This window comes from Enhydra lutris, unplaced genomic scaffold (genome assembly GCF_002288905.1).
Source record: "Enhydra lutris kenyoni isolate GAN:26980312 unplaced genomic scaffold, ASM228890v2 scaffoldscaffold78, whole genome shotgun sequence".
Lineage (NCBI taxonomy): Eukaryota > Metazoa > Chordata > Mammalia > Carnivora > Mustelidae > Enhydra > Enhydra lutris.
In genome coordinates this window covers 1,218,998-1,244,742 of record NW_019154162.1, presented here as the reverse complement: position 1 = coordinate 1,244,742, position 25,745 = coordinate 1,218,998, and the positions used below count along the sequence as shown (strand labels likewise).

The 25,745-nt window shown below is 39.9% G+C and overlaps 1 protein-coding gene across 3 annotated transcripts in view; it reads right to left on the bottom strand.

The window, feature by feature from the left end:
* The window catches only part of LOC111160860 (contactin associated protein like 5), an 823,942-nt gene that overhangs the window by 50,898 nt on the left and 747,299 nt on the right, over positions 1–25,745 (bottom strand). For all 3 annotated transcript variants that reach the window (XM_022524243.1, XM_022524244.1, XM_022524245.1), the window contains one exon: positions 2,332–2,462. In XM_022524243.1, coding sequence (XP_022379951.1) covers positions 2,332–2,462 — 131 coding nt within the window. The remainder of the gene's footprint in view (positions 1–2,331; positions 2,463–25,745) is intronic.

Below are 25,745 nucleotides of genomic sequence, written 5' to 3'. Positions count from 1 at the left end.
AGTCCTGAAAGAAGTGCAACTACAACAAGGAATGTAACAGCAAGGGGGCCAGAGTGGCATGAGTAGAGTCAAAGAAAATACTGATAGATGAGAAGCAACATGGGAATGAAGCTGTGGATGCTTGGCCATGGAGATCCCCTTAAGCCTCTGCTAGGTCTTTGGCTTTTACTATATATGAGAAAGAAAACCATTGAAATGTTTGGATGGAAGAGCACTACCATCTGATTAATGTTTAATAGGATCTCTCTGGCTCCTGTCTTGAGAGCGCACTGTAGGGGAACAAAAAACAAAAAGTTAAGGAGGTATCTGTCAATTAAGATGAAAATGTAAACTGTAATAATCCGAGGAAGAAATGAGGGTGGCTGGGACGGGGTAGAAACTGGTGATCAACAGGATGTTGCAGGTGAAGAAGAGAGATATCAGAGATGACACTATAATGTTTAGACTGAGAAGTTGCAAGAATAGTGCTGTCATTAACTGAGGTGTGGAAGATTATGGGTATAGGGAATGTTTAGGGAAAGATTTTCAGTAATTCATTGTGAAATTTGTAACATTCAAGATGCCCAATTCAAGATGCCCTTATTTCAAAGAAATAAGCCAAGTAGGCAATGATAGATAGGTCTGGAATTCAGAGAAAGGATTGGAGTTAGATGTAGCTTTGGGATTAATTAATCAGCATTCCATGACACTTAAAGATGTGAGTCTGAGTGATATTAGACACAGAATGAGTACAGACACAAAGGAAATGAAGATGAGTCCTGGGATGCTCCACTTCAGATGACCATGGGAGGGCAACGAAAGAGAAGAGAAGGAGCAACTAGCAGATACAGAAGAAACAGCAGGTCAAAGTGATGTCCTACAAGCTAAATAAGAATTTATCTCAAGAGCTAAGGCATTACTGTGTCAAAAGCCAATGGGAGGACAAGTAAGGAAAAGATTGTTAGATTATGTAAGACCACTGGTGTCTTGAGAAGTATAATTTTAGTCCACCACAGAGACAAATCCTTTATTGGCTTAAGAAAAAGGAAGTGCAGCTTGGAAGAGCAAATATTTAAACATTTCCAAGGATGTGGGCAAAAAACTGAAAGAAAAAATGGGACACTGTATGAAGTCAGACAAGAGAGATGTTCTCCTCCCTGATGTAGAGAGTGTTTTTTGTCATGTTGTATTGTGTTGTGTTGTGTTGTATTGTAGTTACGTTTGTAATGCATGCAAACCTTGCATGTTTATGCTTTGGGAAGTCATCCAACAGAACTGGGAAATGTTGACAAAGGAGGGGAAGATGCTATAGTGATGATCTTCAGTGGGGTAAGAGACCTGTTCCACAAGTCATGGAATCAGTCTTAGATAGAAGCCCCATCTGCTCATATTCACCAACATGAGGGAGACAGAGTTCCTGAACACCAATGCATGTGGGTGGGTGTATGTGGTGGTGAGAGTGTGCTGGCATTCTCTTCTGAATGCTACATTTATCACAAGAAAGAAGAAAACAAAGTTATCTTGTACAAGTAAAGATAGGGTTGTAATTGTTGTGGTGTAAGGAGAAAGAAGGAGGTTTAAAATTATCATCTAGGTGATCCAGAAAGTGAAAGATTAAAAAAAAATAATAAGAAGAGGCACTTGCTAGACAGATGGAAGGGCTCACTTGAGGTCATGATTTGAATAGGATGATCTGGACTCTGCCACTTCTCTCTTGTCATGTGCCCTCACCTGACCCCTGCCTTTTATACCAAGACCAATGGCATTCCAGTGTGCCTGCCACACACTATAACCTGCTGGACCTCTTTGCTGATTCTCATGTAGACCCACCGTCTGAGCATTTCTTTCCCTCTTCTCCAGTTTGCCAATTCCTACTCACTTTCATTACTTAGTTTATTCCTAACTTTATCCAAGAAAAAAATACTGATGCCCTGAAGAAATCAGTGACGTCATCTATGTTCCCGTATCTGTGCAATTTCAACCCTAGCCCTTGCAAGTTTCTTGTGATTTCCTCTTCAGCTGTGTGTCTTCCTCTTATACTCCAGTTCGGGGTTACCAAACTTGATTGGGCTTCAGAATCACCTGCTACCCCTCTTGCAAAGAAGTTTTGATTAAGTAGATCTGATGTCAGGCCCAAGAATCTGCATCCCTATCAAGGTCTCAGGTGATGTCGGTACTGGTAGGAAGAGGGGAAACACACTGTAGTTCAATTTTGTTCAGTTCTTCAAAAGCTGGAGTCAAGTATCTGTCTCTAGAACTTGGCTGTACACTTGGTTTAGGGTAGAAGCTCAGAAAATTTTACTGAACAGACAAAGCATATTTGGCTGAATGAAAAGAAGAGAAGTAAGTTACCTGAATTGTAAGCTCTCTTCCCTCCCGGTTAATGTTCAGGTGGTGCATCCTTCTGTTGGCAAAGTTCTCTGCATCAATATTGAAAATGTGGATTTCTTCCTTGCTTAGCTGATAGCGAACCTGTAAGCTTCCTTGAAAAAATATTAGAAATTAGAATTAAACATAGGATTCATAAAATGCAAAAATATTATCAGATTGTCTTTTAGTTGAGCATTACTGTTTTCTAAGGGTTTACATATATCCTTTTATTATTCAAATTTTTTAAAATGCTATATTAGTACATATATATAGTGTATAGCATACCTATATTACTATTTGTATATACATATATCCTATATATTATATTACTATATATATACTATATGTACTATACAGATTTCATTATTCAAATTTTAAAAAATGCTATATTATTATAACATCTGGGTCCATATGGAAAATCCTGAGTACATGTGCAAAATTTGTGTGTTGTGTGTGTGTGTGTGTGTGTGATAAAAAACCATAATGCCAGGTTGGGATATAAAAGAACCTCAAGTCTATTGTGTAATTGGATTGTCAAAAGTTTAATAAGATAGAATCCTTTTCCATCCTCTCTTCAATTCCTACCACTTTTTATAATTCCTTTTCTTCCTAATTGCCTTCATGGAATTTCATAATACATAATGTGAAATAAGATTATAAAATCATCTAAGCCAGAATAGAAGAAGAACATTTGGCCTATTAGACCAATACACAATTGAACCAGTTGATACAAGAACCACTACAGCTAATGCTGGTTTCCCTGGTTCATTTGCTCTCTCTCCTTTTGGCTCTGTCTGTTGCATATTTCCACATATTGTTTCCTAACTATTATCGTCTGGGTTTTTATCACTTAAATATGAATACTAGCTCTGGAGCAGTAGCATATTTGGTACTGAGAGGAGCTGAGCTGCAGTAGTGGTGCAAATGTTCAGGTATAGAGCAAGGGGACCTGGCCACAGCCAGCCTATGATAAAGAAACACCCATTGTGTGCACTGGTGGGTTGTTCAGTGGCATGCTCTTCCAGACTCCTTCCAGTTCTAAGAACTGGAGTGTTTTCATGTCTATTTCAACCCAATAAATTAAATCAGAATGTGATAATTATGTGTTAGGTATGGTGATGAGGACCACATTCCTTGAGAGTATTTGGAGTCTTGCCATTCCACTGTCTGGGTGATTCATATACACATACAGATTCTGCAAACGCATTCTGTATGCATTTGTCCATTTTAAAATAACTTATATTTTACACCTCTTCTCTAACATCTGCTTCACAATGATCCATCTTACATGTTAACAATCTCATAGGGACCATGTCTATCAGAGTATTCTGAAGCATCCCCAACATCACAGTTTATGTCTAAAATACTGCAACCAGTTCTTCTAGAGCCATACAAATACTGATATCAATTTCTTAGGAGTTTTGATGCAATCATTATCTTCTCCTACAGGCTCTGTGCTCATTTCTACTTTAACAGGTACTGGACTGTGTTATTTGTATACTCACCTGTCTCTCACACAAATCTCTAAGCACCTTGAGGATCTGCACATATCTTAGATTCCCAGTGTCTGGACTATGGTAAATACTCAGCAAATTTTAAAGGAAGCAAGCAAGCAAGGAAGGAGGGAGGCAGGAAAGAAGAGGGAAGAAGGAGAGGAGGGAGGGAGGGAGGGAAGTGGGGAGGGAAGGAGGAAGGAAGGAAGGAAGGAAGGAAGGAGGGAAGGAAGGAAGGAAGGACTAATTCAGTGGGGCTTAGAAACTTTTTATATCTAAAGAAATAACTCCTCTGAAACAGTACAAATCTAGGTGATACATATTCTCAATAAATCCAGAGACCAATGAATTATTCTTAGAAACTGTTTCACCTTGGTATTTACTGACTCAAAGCTGGGAGAACTTCAGAAGAATACAAGGAGTGGTATGCCTAAGGAAGTGGATAATTCCTGAAGGTTCCCTCTACAATTTGGTTGTGTCTGCACTAGCTTATCCTCCCGCATTTGAGGCTGTGATGTTTCAGGGAATTAATTCAGATTTGGATTCCAACCAATTGGCTTGAATATTTTGTCTCTTGTTAGTATTTAGGCTTCTATCTCTTTCCCATGCATCTGGATTTGCCTTATATATCTAATCCAGTGGTTTTCAAATTGGTTGCAAAATAGAGCACTTTTGAGGGTCTGGCTGGTTTAGTCAATAGAATGAACAACTCTTGACCTCAGTGTTGTGCATTTGAGCCCCGTGTTGGGTGTAGAGATTACTTAAAAAAATAAAATATTTAACAAAACAGAATACTTTATTCAAATGAAATCTAAAGTGAAAGTTATAGAAAACAGAAAAACCCTGGAGCTTCTTGAGTTGACACAAGAATGGGAGGCTATCTCTAGGCTGCTGCTGCCAATGTCCTCTCCCCCTGCACCCACCTTCACCCCAAAACCTCATGTTGGCCCAAAGAACTCTTTGGTCTCCCAGAAGCATAGTAGAAAACCTTGACTCTTCAAAGTTACAACTCAGCCTATTAGCATTTGGTTACATCTGTCCTGGACAGCTTTGTATCACTTATGTGCACCCCATAAGACATCCCATAGAGCAGTCTCTCCCTGCAGTCTGACCATTGGGACCGCACATTCCAAATACTCATAGGCCTATAGGTTTGATGAGCTTACAGTTGGATTTGTCTAGGCTTTAAATTGATCAGTGACAGATTATCTCTACATATCTATGTGGACGTTTCTAGCTGAGGAGAGAGACATTCTGGTTAAGGAGAAGCCACGCTCTCCTTGGGAGATGTTGGACCTCTTTTCTTTCTTTTTTCTTTTCTTTTTTTTTTTTTCCCCTTAAACAACATACACTTATTTTATCTGGACAACAGTTCTGGATTCTAGAAGTACAAAATGTTTTCTTAAAGGCTCTAGGATAGGATACTTTTATGCCTCTTCTTCGCTTCTGGTGGATGGTGGCAATCCCTGGCGTTCCTTGGCTCCGATGTTCTTCATCTTCACATGATCTTCTCCCTGGTCTCTCTGTTGGCCCTATTTCAAAACTCTTCGAATATTCAACAAAGGATACCACATACCATTTAGCAGGTCATTTTATTATTCATATCCTGCTTATAATTCTCTATTCATAAGAATGGGAAAATATGAAGTAGAAACTCAAAATTGAAAAGTCCAAATAATATCTAGTTGAATTCCTTGAGTTTGGCTTTAAGGTAAAGATTCTTTCATCTCAGTCATTTAAAAACATGATTTTGTTTTCTTTTTTCTTACCAGTTCCCACTTTTCCAGTGTTCTTACTCTACTGTCTTCCACACTGCCATTAGTGTGAGTATTATAACACATATTCAGTCTTGCAACTCTAGCACTTAAAAAAATCCTAAGCCTCCTTAATTCAACATGATATATTCCAGCTTCTTAGCCTGATGTACAAAGGCTTTTTTTTAAACTTTTCTAATTTTATCACATACATATTTTTCATATCTGAATCATACCTGAATACTCAGCATCTTTCCAAATAATGCACTTCTTTACCTCTGTGTGTTTTTCTTTTCCTCTGCCTCCTCATCTGCCTGGCAGGTTCCACTTCATTCTTTTACATCCAGCTCATGCGACCCAAGTCTTCACTAACCCCTAAGGCTGGCATAATCTACTATATTGCCACTGTGCTCATTTTTAGTAACAAACTCAATTTATCACGTTTATATTGTCTTTCCTCTTGAATTTAAGGTCCCCTAGGAGGGGTAGTTGCCTATTCATCTTTGTATCTATAAAGTATAACACAGGGTTGGCTATCATAATCCTCCAGAAGATTTTTTTTTTAAAGATTTTATTTATTATTTATTTGACAGACAGAGATCACAAGTAGGCAGAGAGGCAGGCAGAGAGAGAAGGATGAAGCAGACTCCGAGGAGCAGAGAGACCGATGTGGGGCTCAATCCCAGGACCCTGGGATCATGACCTGAGCCGAAGGCAGAGGCTTTAACCCACTGAGCCACCCAGGTGCCCCCAGAAGATATTTTTTTAATAAAAATCCATTCTGGAGAATTTTATTAACACTCCACCAAAATTATGAACTAAAAATTATTCAATGCCTAATGTGTGCCAGATACTACATAAATGGTTACAATATTTTAGTTCTATTTTTAAGAAGTTTATAATCTAGTTGAAAGCAAAAGCAAGGTCATACACGCCTACTGTATTTTAGACATTTAATTCTGTACTAAAGATACTTCTTTTTTTTTAATTTTGTTTATTTATTTCAGAGAGTGAGAGAGAGGGAGAGAAAGCAAGTGGGAAGCAGAGGGAGAAGCAGACTTTCCACTGAGCAGAGAACCCAATGTGGGGCAGGATCCCAGGACCCCAGGATCATGAGCTGAGCTGAAGGCAGATGCTTAACTGACTGAACTACCCAGGTGCCCCTAAAGATATTGATTTTCTTTTTTTTTTTTTTTTTCTTTAAGTAGGCTCCATGCCCAGTGTGGAGCCCAAAGAAGGGCTCGAACTCACAACCCTGAGATCAAGACTTGAGCTGAGATCAAGAGTCAAATGCTTAACTGACTGAGGTATCCAGGTGCCCCAAGATATTGATATATTTTAATTAAATCTTCAGATCAGGAACTAGATTTTCAGGGATGTAAACAGCTACACAAATCAAGAATGATGATAAAAAGAAGGAGAAGAAGAAAAAGAAGAAGATTCAAACTCAGAAGTACAGAACTTCAAAGTATATGTTCCCTCCAGTATAGCATCTTGACTCCAAAGAGATGTGTGGTGGGGAAGACGGATGAGTGGATGGACAGAGATGTTGATGGTAGAGCAAAGGGAAAGGTAAATGATTTGACAGAACATACACATTTTGTGAATTCAAAATGATGATGTTGGTAACTAGTGAATCACTGAATTCTCCTGAAACCAATATTGCACTGTGAGTCAACTAACTAGAATTTAAATAATCTGAAAATGAAAACAAAAATGATGAGCAATTAAAGGGTTGAGGTAATGAAATAGTGTTTTTCAGAGAAAGAGGTCTGTGGAGGAAGGTAGAAGTTAGCTAGGAAAACAAAACAGAACAAAATATAAGGTGATAAGCTTATGCAGTTGTAGAGATTTAAGAATAATGCTGTTGAGTTTTACCACGCTTGAAGCAGTAAAGCTGTAGGCCATTAGCGTTGATGAGCATATTAGCAGAACATGCACCCAACCAACCTTCTCATTCTGAAAGATGGAAAAAAAAAAATTAAGATCCTGCACATTGAGGGGAAACTTGGAAGAGATTAGTAGAGAGAGACCAGGCAAAGAAGGCTCACACCAGAAGGACAAAGAATCTGGACTTGTGCTTGTAAAGAGGGGTCCCATAAAGGGCTTTAGACATATGAGTGACTGGATTGATGTACAAGAATTGGTATCTAAAGAAAATTAGCCTGCATACCCAGTGTGCACGGCAGATCTAAAGGGTCTTCAACAAGCATGGCCAGTTCTCACAACATCCCACAACTTCCTGTCACCATATTTACTAACCTATCAATTTCTAAACCCATGGGTTTTACGTTCTGTTATTTAACTTATATAAACTGTCCATGATCTCACCTAATATCATTTTATGCATTGCTTCTCATCCTTCTCATGTACTTGAAGACATCACTTAGTCAACATCCCCCTACCTTTTTTTTTTTTTTAAGATTTTATTTATTTGACAGAGAGCAACATAGCAAGAGAGGGAACACAAGCAGGGAAGTAGGAAAGGGAGAAGCAGGCTTCCCGCTGAGCAGGGAGCCTGACACAGGGCTTGAACCTGGGACCCTGGGATCATGACCTGAGCTGAAGGTAGATGCTTAATGACTGAGCCCCAACATCCCCCTTCCTTTACAATTTTTTTGGTTGTTTCATCCTCTGTATTACTTCATTCCCATTAACATTTTTTCTTATCTTAAAGGAGAAAAAATGAAAAGAAAAGAAAACTCTTCAACCTTTTTAACTTTAGCCATTGCCGTTTTTCTCTGTTCTCTTTTGGTCTGCAGTAAAACTCCTGAGGCTTTATCTATATTTCCTGTCTCCAATTCCTCTCTCCCATCTACTTCTAAACTCCCTCCAATAAGATTTCACCCCTGGGTCTCTACTAAAACTTCTATTGCTAAGGTCATTAATGACTTTCATGTTGCTAAATGTAATTTTCCACTTAAAATCCCCATCTTTACTCTCCTTAATTCTCCTTAACATTCTATACAGGTCACTCTCTTCTCTGTAAAATTCTTCATTTAGCTTCCAGGACATTCTCTCTCTTAGTTCCCTTCCTTCTTCACTGGCCATCTTTCTCTCTCTGCATCACTGATTCCTCTATTTCTCCTTGCCCTCTTAATGTTCAAGTACAAGGGCTCAGTCTATGGATTTTTCAATACTCACTGCCTTGACAATCTCATCCAATGTTAGGGTTCCAATATTATCTTTTTGTTATCCTAGAATTTCTGTTACACATAATTTGGAAAGCTGTAAGTTTGAAATCAAAGTGTCAGCATTTCCACAAGTCTTCTAAAGACTCTAGGGGAAAATCTTTCCTGTCTTTTCATAGTTTCTTCTGGGACCTGACAGTCTTTGGTGTTCCTTGTCTTATATCTGCATTATTTCAATCTCTGACTCTACTGTCATGTCACATGTCCTTCTCTCTGTGTGTCTCCATGTGTCCCTGAGTCTATGTATCCCTATCCCTTCTTCTTATAAAGATACCAGTCATTGGATTTAAGATCTACTCTAATCCAGCATGACTTTACCATAACTAATTAATTGTACTAACTAATTAAGTTATGTTAAGTTGTACCATTTCTACATAAAATCACATTCTGACGTTCTGAGGTGAATTTGGAGGGACACTCTGAACCCAGTATATTATCTAAATGTAGACCAATTCCAAATTTCTATCTCCAGATTGGTCTCCCCTGCCACCTGTAGGTTCTTCCATACAATTACTTTCTCAACATCTCTACTTGGATGCCTAATAACCTCAAACTTTAATATGCCCAAGACAGAATTTATGATCCTCTTTTCTAAACCTGTTCCTTCCATAATTTCCCACCCAGAGTGGCAAGCCTCTACTTCCCGGTGATCGGCCCAAAAAATCTTAGACTCCCCTCATGTCTCTTTGTCTCATACCCTATTTCCAGCAGAGTACGACATAATTTTACACACCACTTTTAAAATATATGCTGAGTGTAGAGAAAAAAATGCCTAGCTTCTAGTGAGGGGCTCAATAAATATTTATTGATTTTTTTAATAGACTGAAGGAGTGAATGGTTTTGGTGATATATGAAAAATACTTCTTTTATCTCACTCATGCTTCAACATATAGGGTTGATCATGATAATTTCAATAGTTTTCATTGTTACAGCTATGAATGTTAGGTATTGTTATGGGTATAATCAATAGTATTAAATATCAGTTGACTATTTTGTTCTAGGGATTGTCTAAACTTTTTTCCTCATATTTCATCTTTATACATCAAAAATTATGACATACAGATTCTTGTTTTGCACTAACTTTGCATATAAAGAGAATGTAGTTTGTCTAACCTGTTACCAGTCATTTCACACAGCTCTTCCCTCTAATCTAACTGTAATCTAGATTTCCTTGTAAGGTAGCAGCCATGCTTTAGGTCTCTTCTTTTATATGCACCCACCATATAAAAATAAAGGCCTTTTAGATGAAGGCATATGTCTGCATGATAATCCTACTTAGCCAGACTTCACAAAGAAAACATTAAAAACCAATTTGTGGCCACTCTGAAGCCAAACTCGGTTGTCCAGAGCTTGTCCTCAAATCACTACATGCGCAACTGAATGCTAAATTTAATGAAATGCCTCTAAAATAAAAAAAAAAAAAACTTATTTTTTAAGCTTCTTGGAAAAAGCAGACATTTATACTAACAGTACTGTAAGCCTCATGGAAGATAAAGTTGATTTTCATGGCAAAGTTAAACACTAGGGTTGTTCTTCCTATTTCTATCATGGAAGGTGAGGAGAGATTAGAACTGAAAAAAATCCGTTATCCTCAAAAAAAAAAAAAAAAAAAAACCTCAGCTATTTGAGAATTTCTCATGAGTCAGTAACTGCAATGCACTGAGCATTCCCAGATCCACTCAGCTATGATGATTTTCTAAGGCTTGATTCATTTCTTATTCAAAAACAACCTTGAAAACTCTCAGAGGAAGTCGTAAACAGGTACCAAATCCTCCAGCTTATTCGGCAATGGGTTCTGGTTTACTTCATTGAGCCCTATTCTAAGCACCTTAATAAGTAACAATTATCGTCTTTTATTTCAGCGGTTCTGTTTACGTTTGCACAAAATATTCCTCAACCTGTCTTACCTTTAACTCAAAAGTCATTTGCATAGCAATAGTCCCATTACTGGGAATAAATGCAGACCAACTGCCCCTCTTCCATGGTACTCTGTCCAAACCCCTGTTTCCTTACATCTTACATTATGGAACGGCCTTCTTTTTTCAATAAAAGAAAAATACATTGAATGACAAAATTAAGAACTTAATTTATTTTTGTTTTTATTTTTCAAATGATATATTTGAAATCAAACAGTTTCCTCTGGCTCAGATTTGTTCTCCGAATTCAGTCTTTACAGCATGTGTAAAAGGCACAGATCCCAAAACTCCATGGGAAACACTGTCTGGTGTTTTATGGGCTTAGAGATTTCATTGAGCTACTAAAGATCTATTTTCCTTTCTGCTGAGACCCAATTAGAGTTCACTTACATTTAAAAACTCTCTCCTCTTATTTGTATATGATTTATGGGGTTTGAAGGCAATAGTCATTAGAACTCAACATAGTAATTAGTCTTTAAAGTATTCAGGATGAGGCAGCTTTGTAAATTTTATGCTCACTTTTTATGATCCAATTGCTTTTAAATATAGATGCTTTTGATCATGGCACTTAAAACTTTACATTATTTGGAACTAATGTTAGCTATTCATGTATTTGTGAACATTCAAAAAAAATTTTGATGACAACAGGTTCTGACAGTATAAAACGATGCAAATCCGCAGAAATACTGGGCCACGATTTGCAACTTGTTACCGGGTTGGCTGAAATGCCACTGAGAACCCGCACTTCTACTAGAAGCTGGTGCTTATTTCTTTTCATCGCCCATGGTGGCCGATATGGAGCTTGGCAGGAGTAGGCTTCCATCAACATGCAGCACACAGGAGGGACACACCATGATGTTCCAGGAATGGTGTTATGAACACTTGCTTGGAGAAGAAAGACAAAGCTTTTCTCCCAAGACACACACAGCCTAGTGAGTGACCCAGGACCATAAGAAGACTAGTACCATAAAGTGAAGACAAATTCTGAAAACATATCTGTTGTGTGAGAAAACTGGAAAATCAGAGAAGGATTGCCAGTGGTGGTGATAAACCCTGAACTGGAGTCATAAAGAGCACACAAAACCTGGTCACACAGGCAAGAGGACAAAAGGAGGAAAAAGATGAAATAGCAAGTCAAAAGTAGGGAGAAGCAAAAGAAGAGGGTGTGCATGTCTGTGGTTGGACAGAATGCAGGTGTGCACATGGAGAATAAGCAGAAGATAATAAATTGAAGATATAAATCTTGTGTTCCTTAAAGAAGCCATTACCTCTAGGGAGCCATTATTTCTTCAAATCATAATTTTGCCTTTTCTAAATGTTATTTATAAAGATAATTTCAAAAGTGCTGCTCTGCATTACAATCCTGATACATTTTCTAGTGATGTCACTCTGGGGACTGGGGCCAGCAGTGATTGACCCAAAGCACAAATATATCCATGTGATGGGGAGAAGAGCCAACCTGCACTTAATATTCAGGTCTAAAGTATCTTAGCATCTAATACTGTGTACACCACTTGGGAATGGTGAAGAAGGAAGACTTAAAAAAAAAATGTTGAGCATAGAACCATGATTTGTTAAAAAGCTTACAGGTGTGAAAGGTGTAGCATGGTCAGAATGGCACCCAGATGCCTGGGCTTTTGTGTTTTCCTGATGCCCGTCAGTGCCATGCAGCCTGCCAAGTGCAGAAATTACAGAGCAGTCAGTGCTGGCTTCAGGCACTTCCATAAATGAAAATATAAATGATGGTCAATTAGAGATGATTTCCTAAACCATTTTCTACAATCATTAACAAATAGTGTAACTAGCTCATGAGTAACTTCAGGCACTTTTCACAATGCAAAATCATCAAGATGTAACCACAGGATCCTGTTTAATGGCACAGAGACAATAGCATGAGGCCTTTCCTGGTGGGTAGGGTTTCTCCAACAGGGAGTCCCACCAGTTCAGAAATGAAGGACCCATCCAGAGTGTTGTCCCTTTTAGATACCTTATTCCTTCTTATTCCAGCATGGGCCTTAGCCATGGAAATGGAAACTTGCATTTGAGAAAGCTCAGAGAACTGGTTAAAAATAAAGTTTACTGAGTGCCTATCCCATGCCAAACTTGTAAAAGTTGTTGTGTATTCATATGGGATGTTTCACTTGATAAGGGAGTAAAGGAACATTTGGGGATGTCCTAAGATGCAGACTTAAAGAGCCTGCTTCTGGCTCTTCCCCAAGACCCCTTCCCAAGAGTCTTGCCCCACTCCTAAAAAAAGCCAGCCACTTCCCTGGGTCAGAGCCTGTGACATGACAACAATTTGGAATAGTTATTATTTTTGTTACAAATGAGAAAAAGTGAAGCTCAGGGAAATTAAAAATGTGCCTGAAGTCTCAGTTGCAACAGGAGGTTTTGAACCCAAGGACTATACTACTCTGTTTACCTGCCTCCACAGATGTGAGGTAGATAAGAAGCTGGGGGAGGGTCTCTGCCTCTAGATCTGAGGCAGAACAGAGAGAAGAGATGACAGTAGCAGCCCAGAATACTTTTTCTCCTCCACCCCTTGTGTCTGAATATGAAGTACAAAAGAAATGAAATAAGAACAAAGAACATCTCCCCCCTCTACCCACAACATACTAACACACTCACACCCTCTCACCCAGGCACACTTACACACATGGAATACCCTTGCCTAACTATGCAGTTTAATCTTTCAAAAAGATGTACACATTACATATGCACTGAAGAGAAAAGACAAGAAACTTTGTTCTCTACTGAGATGATGAATTTTATGTAGTAGAACTATGGGAGGAAAAAAAAGAAAGAAAAAAAGAAAAGTAAGCAAGAGCAAACATTAGTAATAGTCTTGGAGGAAAAAAATAATAAAAGGCCATATAATTAAACCTCCACATTTTTTTGTCTATTGAGCACCTACTATGTGCGTTTTTTTTTTTTTTTCCTGGACATTCGGACTGCACAGTCAAGGATTCTGCTCTCATGGAGCTCACCCTCCCAGTGAAGATGGAAAGCAAACCTAATTTTATAAACAGAACAAATGCCATGACCTAGAGGAAATGTTCCAGCTTTGATGGGAGCATGTAACAAGTGGAAATGCGGCCACCTCATTCAAGGACATCCCCCAATATTCTACAATGCCTAAGCCATGCATTGACTTCCCACTGACCCGCTTTTCTCTTTCACTTTCCTCTGTATCAACAATAAATTTACCTCATTTCATCATGCCTGACAGCCTCACTTCCCTGTGAAGAACCCTCCCTACATATCAATATAATTAAGTCCGAAGATTTACATTACCTAATCTTATCTCAACCTATTAGCCATCTCTCCCTAATCCCCTCCTGCTGTCCTATACTGCAGCCAAAAGAGGTTCACAGGCTTTAAAGTGTTTCCTCCTCTGTTCTTACAAACAGTCTGGGCTGCCAAAGTATCTGCCAAATGAAGGAATGAACGCATTCCAGAAAACCTGTGCATACAAAGAGAGCTAATGTTACTTTTTTACTACATCAAATATATTTGTTCACTCATGAAACACTGAAAGAGAGACAGGTGTGCTTTTCTTGAAAGAAAAATAAAATAATTACATTGGTGTTTTCCACTGTTTAGCAAAGATCTCCAGAGCTCTCCAAGCACCTCCTCATGATTGACAATACATTCTAGTTTAGAGAAAGGAGCCTTTAAAGCAGGAAACTTTCTGAAAGGAAGTTCAGCTCCGCATGTAAAAGCCGTCCATGCCAGATGCTAAGGGGCTATATACACCATCCCATGAGTTTGTGCTTAACTGCAAGGGTTGAGGAGTTAGTGAAGTTTCTAATGGAAAGAATATTGTGGGATATATTTTGGAAAAATTGCAGTGAAAAACTCCAGGCCTCAGTGCCTTGGGACAGCTAGGGACAGGAGCCCTGCAAACCATCTAAAGGCCTACAGGCATAGTCAAGGCCAGACTGGATAAGAGAAAAGGTAATTTTGAGAGGGCACACCAAGATCAGCAGGATTTGATGAGAGGTTGGGTGTGTTAAGGCAAAGTGAAGAACCATGACAAAGGTTTCCAGGCCTGGGGATGCTCTGTGCCAGCTGCCCACCCCTCACATCACTCACCTCATTCTCTGTGGGCAGCGTGACCATCTGTCAGCAACTCCACACACTTCTGTCTGCCTACAAAGAGTGTCTGCAGGTGCTATCTCCTCTATATCCCCTCTACAAGAATCCACCCCACCCACCCACCTTCCCCCATTTCTCCCCCAGGGAAACCCTCTTTGGCCCCTCCCCCAGTTTTGATAGGAGGAAACTTTTCTCACAGGAAACTGCAGAGTTTATAAATCTGTTTCTCTTAGTGTATTAACATATGACTCTTCCAAAGAATTTAAGATCCAGGAAGACAGAAGTGCTCTCTCTTTCGCTCACCTCTGTGTCTTCAGTACCTATCGAAGACATCTGGTATATGGTAGTTAGTAAACAGTCATCTAAAGAATGAAGGTATTAATTAATAGCTTTGAATAATACTGACAATATGGAAAGAAAAGAAAGATGAGATTTAAAATGGGACAAAAGCAGGTTTTAACTACTAAAATTTATGTGAGGTATTAAGGCTGTAATATAAATACAAAGTTAAAGGTAGCAAAAAACAGTAAGAAATGTGGGGACTAGAATTTTGGATAAAAGCATTGGCTGGAAATAGACATTTAAGAGCCATTGACAGGGAGGTTATGTGGATTGCAACCCAATTAGATTCAGTCAGCCATGTGTAATAAGATCTTGCTTTATGGTAAGTTAGAAATATTGCTCTCCAGCTCAAAGACTGGTTATAATGTATGGGAATAATTTTTTTTTTTCATAAGATGCTCCATATCCCTTCAAATGACAGAATCATTGTAGAATTACGGGACATGGTGGTCCAGTTAAAATCTTGAGCCTGTATGCCTATTGAAATGTTTTCTGAAAAGCAGGACAGAGTAATAGTTAAGATTAGCCTGTTGGCCAGGATCGGACCCCCGTGTCTCTCTGTATTACCAGTGAGGCCGTACGTAAATGGAATGGTCTCCCAGTACCTCAGTTCTTTTGTGTGCAAAATAGGTATAGTCATAGCAGTTACGTCATGAAATCCTGAGAATTGAAGCCCTATTAAGTACTTTCAGAGTATCTGCAACATGACATTCATAAATGTTAGCTTGTGTCATAGTTATTATTTTGACTATGTAATCCCTGAAGCTATTTGGCAAGAATTACATATGGAATCAGGATAAAAGATGCATTATCATCATCTTCATCATCATCATCATTATGGGCTTGATACTCCGAGTCATCACTTTTGTTGTTGTAAAATGATTCTGCAAAGAGCTCTATTAATGCAGCGCCATATTTAAGAGCTCCATTTACACAACGGGGAATTGGAAAAAAGCAAGAGTGGTGGTGAGTTCTGAAACAGCCACCTGGAGAGCTGGTCTCATTACCAATTGATATCAATTGAATGTGTACAATTTGCAGGGTAGACAGCAGCCTTGAAGAATTCTGAAAGACCTGATCCTCACTTCAAGTTCAAATTTCTGCCCAGTGAAAGGGAAATTTCGGAACTGGTGATTTCCTAGGAGAAGCAGGTTTATATAGAAAGCAGCCAGTGGTTCTTATTTATTTACTGTTTTGCAAACAAAACTGTGCCTAAAATATCACATTTGCTACATACTAATTCAATTGCGGTTGGATTCTGTGCTAAACGAAAACATGGCCCAAATAATTCTTCCACTGCTTTCCCTGGGTAAGGGACTCAAAACAGAGCAAGCTGTGAAATAAATAGGTCCATCCCATCTGCACATCTTTCATTTGGATAACTCCCTTCAGTAGGGCAAGAAATGAGTTCTTTTAGCCAACCGTAAGACAGTCACTCAGGTGCTTCAGAAACGATACTTAATTTGGGATTGTCAAATTGTAGTCCACGCTTTGTCCATGCCCTCTCCCCTCATCATTATTGTGGAGTAATGAAAATTTCTGATGGTCCAATATTAGTATAAAGCCACGTTTCCCTTCCAAAAGCCCCTTAATGTCACCTATGTGGTTTTTAAAACATCATTATGAATTTATTCCCTCACATATCCCACTCCCACTTTGGTAAAATTAATCCTGCTTTTTTTACAGGAGAAGACAGGAGGTGATTTCTTGCCCTAGAGAAGGGAGGGCTTCACTCTTGTGAGAATGCTCAGGGAGGCATCAGCTTAAACCCTCAGAGATAGGTTTCTTAGAAGTCAAAGGCATTATTTATTCTTTGCAATTCATATTTGCAAAGTGCTTTGAGCTCCCTGGGGAAAGCTGGAATACAAACACTAGGTACATGTATAATTAATAACTCTTCAGTAGGGATTATGGCCTCTTCGGGTAAGAGTGTAGTTATACATTGACACTCATGGAAGATAGTTAAACAATTTCAGAACAACCCAAGGCATACTCCAGCTGGATGTAGGGAGAATTCATTTGCAGAGCACTCAAGAGCATGGATAGAAGCTGCCACGGACACAGCATGTTCTAGTCAGCCCCCACCTCAAGAGACCATATCACTTGGGAAATGACCCCACTAGCTGTACCTGAGGACTGGCAGGAAGGACAGTGATCATCATTACGACTAAATGTGCCAAGAATTCTCTCTGAGGAATCGTAAACCAAAACAGAACACCAATCCCCACTCCCAATTATTCCCTCTATAAATAGGTCACAAAATGGACACAGTGTTTAGTCTGAACATATGGATACAATAAAAACCTGCGAAGGGGTGAGCTGTCTGTGGCAGAAGCAATTTTGATTTAGAGGCCACTTCTACTTTTAGATGGCATTACGATTTAAATATCTGCTCTTATTAGCTTCTGTTACTGCTACTCACACACAACTGGACTGTGTGTAGCTCTGAGCTTTACAAAGCACCTGGCTAACCGCCCAGTGACTCCAGAATCTTGCTCACAGTTCTGAGGTGAATAAGTTTCTTAAATCTGCTTATAGAGCCATTTTTCCCCTATAGTCATCCCTTGGAAAATGCTGTATTTTTTTCCCACTGTCTCTTCATCTTCCGTTCTACCCTCTCTATTTTAAATTTTTGTCTGGCTCACCAGAGAACAAAGTGGAAGTTTCCTACCACGGGCTGCCCACCTCCATTTCAGGTCCCCTTCCTCCCTCTGATCTGCTCTCAGTTAGGTCAGAGGAAGGAAGGAGGTGTCACTCTTCTGACTGGGAGAGTGGAAAGGTCGATGTGCTTGTCACGACTTTAGAGTCTTCCTTATTGATACCAGCATGTGTGATCTGGGGCAAGAGATGTAATTCTTTGGTACATCTGTGCCAGGTCAGTCACATAGAAAGAACTGGGCAGCTGTTCTCTACTGTATGAGCTTTAGCAAGTCACCTAAACTCCTTGTTCCCCAGAGCAAAATAAGAATATTTTTTAAAGGTTTTTATTTATTTATTTGAGAGAGAGAGCTAACACAGAGGGAGAGGGAGAAGCAGACTTTCCACTGAGCAGAGGACTTGATCCCAGGATCCTGGGATCATGACCTGAGCTGAAGGCAAATGTTTAACCAACCTGGGCACCACAGGTAAGAATATTAATATCTGTTTTGCACATATGTGATTTTGAAAAAGAGGGGAACCAAAACAACAACATTCAAAAAACAAACAAACAAACAAAAACCAAAAAAAGACCTAATGTGGGCTCTAGCCTTGCACAACACATAGGAGACATTGAGCAAATACTAGTTTTCCAGAAGCTGGACACCGAGCTCCATGCCTAGGTACAGAGTGATGCTAAATGCCATACCAGGGTTGGATTTTATGATTTTATGACTTAGACTCATTAGTACTATGTGTGGCTCTGGATGTTGCCACCCCAAAGGATGCTCACTCCTAGGCAAGTCACCTGCATTCTAGAAGTTTGGCCGAAGGTGTCACATGGAACCTTTACCAAGTTCTGCAGCACCCTTGACAATTTGGCAATGTAAATGTGAGGCCTTAAAAATATGCATTCATATAGATTGAGCAATTAACCAGGGCAATTGTTGAGGCCCCAAGATTCAGGAGTAAGTAACTCATTATACCGTAAAAGAAGCGAAACATTAAAAATCAACCCCAATATTCAAGCACAGGAAAAATTGTGCACAAGTTGTCATCTAATACAATTTATCTGCTACTATATAACTATAGGGAAAGATTCCATAACAAAATATTAAAGGACAATATTTCTAACACCGTATGCATAGTCTGATTATATTCATATTTATATAGGGATAGATAGATAAAAGTCACATTAATTATGCTCTCTGTTGTATGCACTGTTATTTAATCCCGGAAAACCCTCCAGAGTAGGTATTAATTGTGAATCATTTTAAAGAGATCTTGAAAGCAAGTACAACAAAGGAAGGTTTTAAGGAGATACCTGCTGGGTATCCAAGTGGCACCTTCAATGCCATAGTGCACTTGAATCCATGGTAACGGTGTTGCCCAGAGCTTCCCTGACGTGATTTAGGGGAGCCCACAGTCCTGTTACTTACAGATTGTGCTGTGTCAGTCTCTGCTTCCAGTGCCATTCAACAAGAAATAACTCTTGGCAGCTTGCAGAGGCCTTCTGCTGCCTCACCTCCCCTTTACAGCCTGGATATTTAAACATGAACTACCTCTCTCTGCATGCAACAGCTGGCTAGGAAGCCTGTGCCTTAATTAGCCGTTTCTCCCTGGGGATTTGCGCTCCGTAAATCCACTCTTCAGAGAAAGTACAGCTGGCGAGATGAAACAACAGAGTCAATTGTCTAAAAATTCGTTTTTAAGGGAAACATCACTTGTGTATGCATGTGTGTGTGTGTGGAGGGGGGCTTTCTTTGAATAAAAACACTAGACTTCAGGCTCTAGACTGAAAGCCTCTCAAAGCTGAAGTCTGGGTCATCAATAGTAAAGAATAGCTTCATCAATAGCTTTTAGAGCAGAATATCTGGTACAAATCTTGGATCTGCGAATTCATCAGCAGTTTATTTAAACCTGTTCTGTCTCAGCTCCATCATCTGTGATTCGGAATGATATTAATAGTGTCTACTGCGTAGGATGGCACTTGACGTGGTGTCTGAAATGTAGTAAGTGCTATCTAAATGGTTCCCTTTAACCGCTTGGTGTTTGTGTGCAAGGCACATGGTGGGTCCCTGTTAAACAGATACTTACATTATTCTTCTAGAGAAGCTGGTTCTCTGACAAATGAACTATACAAACAGCTGAGGAATGACTAAGAGAAGACAGAACTTGAATTTTTTGAAAATGTGGCAAGTATGGTTCTAGGTGTTCTACAAATTCTTCTTTTTCATAACAGAATTAAAAGAGGGGGGGCAGAGAGAGAGAGAGAGAGAGAAGTAGCCATCATTATCGAAAAATGGCAGGGAAATGGTCTCCAAGAAACGAAAAAGCTCTTCCAAGGTCATGGCCACATGGCATCAGCCCCCCAGGTATGATTTGTCAACTACAAAGTCCCTCATCCCACCCGAGTCAGCCGGCTCAGCCGTGGCCCATGGCGGGTGCACCTCAGAGGAAGGGCAACCTGAAACTGGCTTGGAAACAGCTTTCCTCTGACTTTTCATCCACCCCTGACCATGGTGTACAGTTCATCCAGACCAGAACCAATTGCAGTCAGTAAGCTAAAGGGCTCCCTAGGCACTGAGAGCCTCGATCTGAGACAGCTGCCCAAGGAGGCAGGCAGAAAAACTAGAGACACAGACAAGAGAACACAGCTGCCTTAGAACTACTCTATTACAGCAGGCAAGAAGCATTAGTGTTTATTATCCTGACATAGAACTACTTACAAAAGGATACATCACATTTAGCTGATAATTGCAATAAAGAAACAAAATGTATTACACAAAACAAATGCTGAAAGCGTGATGTTTTATTTAAAAATCAAATAAGGATATAAGTGGGCTATGGTCTCCCTGACTTCCTCCCTTTGTCTTCGGTTACTGCTCTAACCTCTAGACGCCCAGGGTGCTGGGCTGAAGAACTGCTGTCTGGTGGCTTGAGTCTCCTGCAGGACCATGATGGGAGAAGGGCTTGGTTCCTGTGGCTTATTTGGGGTGTGGGAGGAGGGCAGCAAGGGGGCATGTCTGGGAGGTGGAAGGTGTCATAACATTCTCATCATGGTATCTGTGAAGATGCTGTAGGCACCAACTTGGCTGCTCAGAGATGGCCGATCCAGGGATGTCATCTGCCCCAGGTCTGCCTGGACACAGAGGGTTGAGGGAGCATGCTGCTGAAAATTGCTGTGGCCCATGGGCAGCAGGTAATGTGCCATGGGATATGAGAGGGAAGCCCGCCTGGTGGTGCCAAAGCTTCCTGATGATGAGAATCCCTGTAAATATTCATCAACAATCACCATTTTGGGGGCCTCATCGCATACTCGCTTAATCAAAATCTCTGAGAAGAGACCTGGGAAGGTACCTATTTAACCAACTGCCCCAGTGAGTCCTATCACAGGGAAGTTTTGGAAATATTACCTGGTTAAGGTAATGTTTCTCAACCTGGACCTATGTGAGAATCACTTGCAGTCATGCTAAAAGCACAGATTATTGGGACCCACCCCAGATTTCCAATGAGTAGGTCTAGGTGGGGCACCGGAATTCCCATTTCCAGCCAATTCCCAAGTGAGGCTGATGCTGCTGGTCCAGAGACCAGCAGGCCAATTTGAGATCCTCTAGGTTAAGATAACATATCTTGTCCTAAAGCAAAACAGGATGAGAAAGGAGAGGGAATTCTGGGCTGTGTTCCAGAGGAAAGCAGAGCCTGCGGAGGGGCTGGGAAGTGCGCCTGGAAGCCCTCTCACCATCTGACCTCCCCCCTTCTTTCTTTATCTCCCTTTGTACATACTTCTTTTGCTTTGCAGGGGAGGGGGGGCTTTTATCCCATTTCCAGTTCTAAGTTTGCTCCATCAACAAATCTGAAGATCTATGGGGCATAAACTGACTCTGTGAAAAAGGCATGCAACTAAATTACAAATTTTAGCTTCACTAGTAACTCTGGGAAATGATATTAAACAAGATGAATTATGTTAGAAAGGTTTTAAGCAGGATATGACCATTAAGTTTCTTTTATTTTTTTTTTAACAGACTGCTCTTGTTTGTTTGTTCATTCGTTTTTGAGAAAGGAAGAGAGAGAGCTCATGTGAGGTGGCAGAGGGGCAGAGGGAGATGGAGAGAGAGAATCCCAAGCAGGCTCCATGCCCCATGTGGAGCCCAATGCCAGGCTCAGTCTCATGACCCTGAGATCATGACCAGACCAAAATCAAGAGTCTGATGTTTAACCTACTAAACTACTCAGGTGTTCCCTGACCATAAAGTTTCTTAAACTAAAGTACCTCTTTTAGTTTTTAATATTTAATTCAGTCATAAATATCTGGGTAAGGTCTCAAAATCTAAGTAATTCAGGTTAAAAAATATTATTTGAAAATACTATGTTAACTAAATTAATACACAACTATTTTGATATGTAAAAACAGCAAAGTATACTAAAATCCAAGAATAGCCAGAAGAGAGATTTAAATCCCTAAGTTCACTATCTTTTATTAAATAAGCCAATGTTATTTATAAGGACTCCTTCCCGACCCTTCTTATTTTTCTAAAGTTAAAGACACTTCTGTGGTTCTAATAAAACTAGGAATTCTACCCACAGAAATGTCTCACACACAATACACATGGATCCAATTCTAGATATTCCTGAATGTGCTGGAGGGGGTCACCTTAATGTGCCATTCCAGGAAATGTAGATATGACAGCAGATCTGCAGAAAGCATACTGCCTTCCCTCTTCTCCAGAATCTAAAATAAAAAGAGACCTCTGATGGGCAACCACCCTCTGGCCCAAAAGTATAACTCTCCCAAGTATTTCCATCTCAAAACCTGTTCTGACTGGGAAGGGTTCCGATTAGAACAAGAAAGAGTCTTCGTGGTGCATTCGTCTCTCCCCCTGAAGTTCTGCTCCCAGTCTTACAATGCCTTTATTCTCTCTGCTCTACCCACACAGGGAAGGACTAACCCACAATCAATACCAAATTTCTGTAGTGGCCCCTCATAGCTTCACCCTGTTACTTTCAAGAACCTTTCCTGAGGGAAAGTTGGCTTTAGTGGGATTTTAGATGGACAGCTACATGGAAACATTCCCAATGTTGGCATACCAATCTCTGACTACAAACAAGTATTTGTTGGAGATGAGAAAAATATAGTAAATAACTCCTATTAAAGGAAAATAAATCACAATTTTCCAATTGCTTTAAGAATATAAATTTGTTATCTCTCAACTATGACTTAAGAGAAGAGATCACACATACCCTATGCTCTGTCTGAGAAAAAAATAAAAGGTAGGTAGACCTTAGCAGAAAATGGTATTTTTATCAAGAACTCTAAATATACATAGCTTATTTATTATTTTCATTTATCTAATATTTCCCAGCTTTTGCTATTGTCTTTTTTATTGACCAGTCTCCCATTTTTACAATGGTTATGAATATATGAGTAGCTGTTATAGTTGCATGAATAGAAGTCTCTTGTTTTCAAGGGGGACAAAAGGGAATGCATAGGGAAGAACAACATGAATTAAACAAGTTTTTGTTTGATCTCTGAGATCTTGAAAGATATGTTAAATCCAGGAATAAAAGAACTATTAAAAATGAAGAAATTAGTGAATGAAGCATAAGAACTTCTGCTTATATGACAGTCCTGTGAACAAGGAATTAATTTAAGTACTAGGACAGGTAGGGCCCTAAGAGAACACATGCACATTTCCCCTTTCCATTCCATGCAGACACTGCTAATCATGCCCTCTATCCAGCCGGGGCCAAGTAGCTTCCCAGTTGTTCCCAGGGGACTACTACTAATCAGTGGGAGTTGCCATGAGGATCGCCATTTCCGGACAGGACGATCTTTTAAATAATTGACAGACACAGGTTTTCTCATGCCAACATTCACCAGATGCCGATACTGACTGATGCCTTTTCTGACTGTTCTGCCTTGGGCACCCTTCAGAGCTAGCTTCTCACTAATGAACCCCCTTCCATGGCACACAATGGATAAAACATCCTAGCGAACTGTGTCATCACAGCTTTTTGTTTATGCCTTTCAGTCAAACAGCCAACACCTGCCAGCAAGCATGCTACTTCCTGCTTGGGAATGCAGCAGGGAAATGAGCAGCAAAATGTTTCTGGAATTTTAGCAAGAAAATTGAAAATATCATGCAAAGACAGAAAAAAGGGATGAGGATTCCCAGAGAGTTCTGGGAAAGGATATGGTCACTTGTCTGAAAGAACATCAGAACCGTTGTTCTCTGCCAGCCCCATGGTGCAGTCAACAACCGCGTCAGTAATAGCAATGACGGCAGCCCATCACGTGACTGAATACTTACTTTGCAGTAGCCACTCTGTTACACACTCATCATTGCTGTCAGTCCACAGAACTGCCCTCTGTGGTCCTGTTGTTATTACAAATGGAGATGCTATGATTCAGATGTGTTCAGGGACTTATCCAAGGTCACCCAGCTAGGGAGGGTCAGAGCTGAGATTTATCCCTACGTCCACCTGTTTCCATCTATTATACCACTCTTTAGTCTGATGGGGGCACCAAAGAACAACGTGAGCAGGAAAGGCTTGTTTTCCTTCCTGAGACTGGAGGAGTTCACTGATTTGCAAAAAGTGGCAGGCCTAGTTTGCACTAAAGTTAGGGTTAAATCTAGATTCTTGTAAACTTTATTCTGTAATTTCTTCTGCATCTAGCCTAAAGGGCACAGGGTCAGTGTGGTGAAGGTCTTTGCCAAGGTGCAATGTGTGATGGTGACAAGGAGAATCACAGGGATAGGGACTGCTGGTGAGTCGAGGACACTAACCATTTGATGATGGGTCAGCTTTAGAAGGTGGTTCCCAGACCATACACAATAGCTCATTAATATATAACAAGTGACCTCTAAAGATCCATATGACAAGGAGGTGTGCTATGTTTTTATTTGTTTGTTTGTTGTTTTAATCTGGTGTCCCAGGTAACTTTTCCATAATCATACCCCAAGAAGAGGTCAGTTGCCCTACACCATACCTGTGAGTACCAATTGTGAGTATATAATTGGCATGCCAGAAACAAATCCAAATTACCCCAGGTATGAGGGTAAAATGATTATTAACAGCCCTTTTTACTGTCTGAAATTTCCTTGCATTGGAGACAAATTTTTGGTTGCATTAATACAGCATTTATGATAAATACTATATTTTCTTTTTCTGAGTTATTTTTATTCTGCAAACCATGAGCTCCTTGAGGACAAAAAGAATGTTTTATGCACCTAAACCTCTACCTCTACCTAACCCTCCATCTCTCCACATTTCAGCACAATGCTGGGCACACAAAGGTATACATGGGGCTAGTATATACTGACTTGTTATTCAATATTTTCTTCCTGAAGTTTTTACTTAAGATACACCTACCACAATTTCTGCCAGAGATCTAGTTGGTATTTTTATTTTTGTTTTTGTTTTAATTTAAAATCTCTCTTGGTAGGCAAAACATGCACAGTCTAACAGAATATCCCAGGAAAAGTTTCCCATACAAGCCAAGTGTTTTTAGAAAATGCTCTAGAAGTGAGTAAACATAACATCTGCATTTGCTACATAAACACCACAGATTTAGAGTTAAATGACTCAGAGTTTGCCTAGAAATCATATGAGATGTTGATCTGTCTCTCTGATTTCACTGTCTGCAGCCTGACTTTTTTTTTTTTAAACTTGAAGCAAAGACTAAATAACTTTTGGATATAGAAATACTTTCAGGGGCTCCTGGGTGGCTCAGTGGGTTAAAGCCTCTACCTTCAGCTCAGGTCATGATCCCAGGGTCATGGGATCAAGCCCTGCATCGGGCTCTCTGCTCAGCAGGGAGCCTGCTCCCCCTCCCCCCCCCCCCCCCCCTCCCCCCCTTTGTTCTCTCTCTCCCTCTCTCTCTCTGTCAAATAAATAAAAAAAATCTTAAAAAAAAAAAAGAAATACTTTCAAAAATGGCAATAATGCATCTAGTTCAAAGGG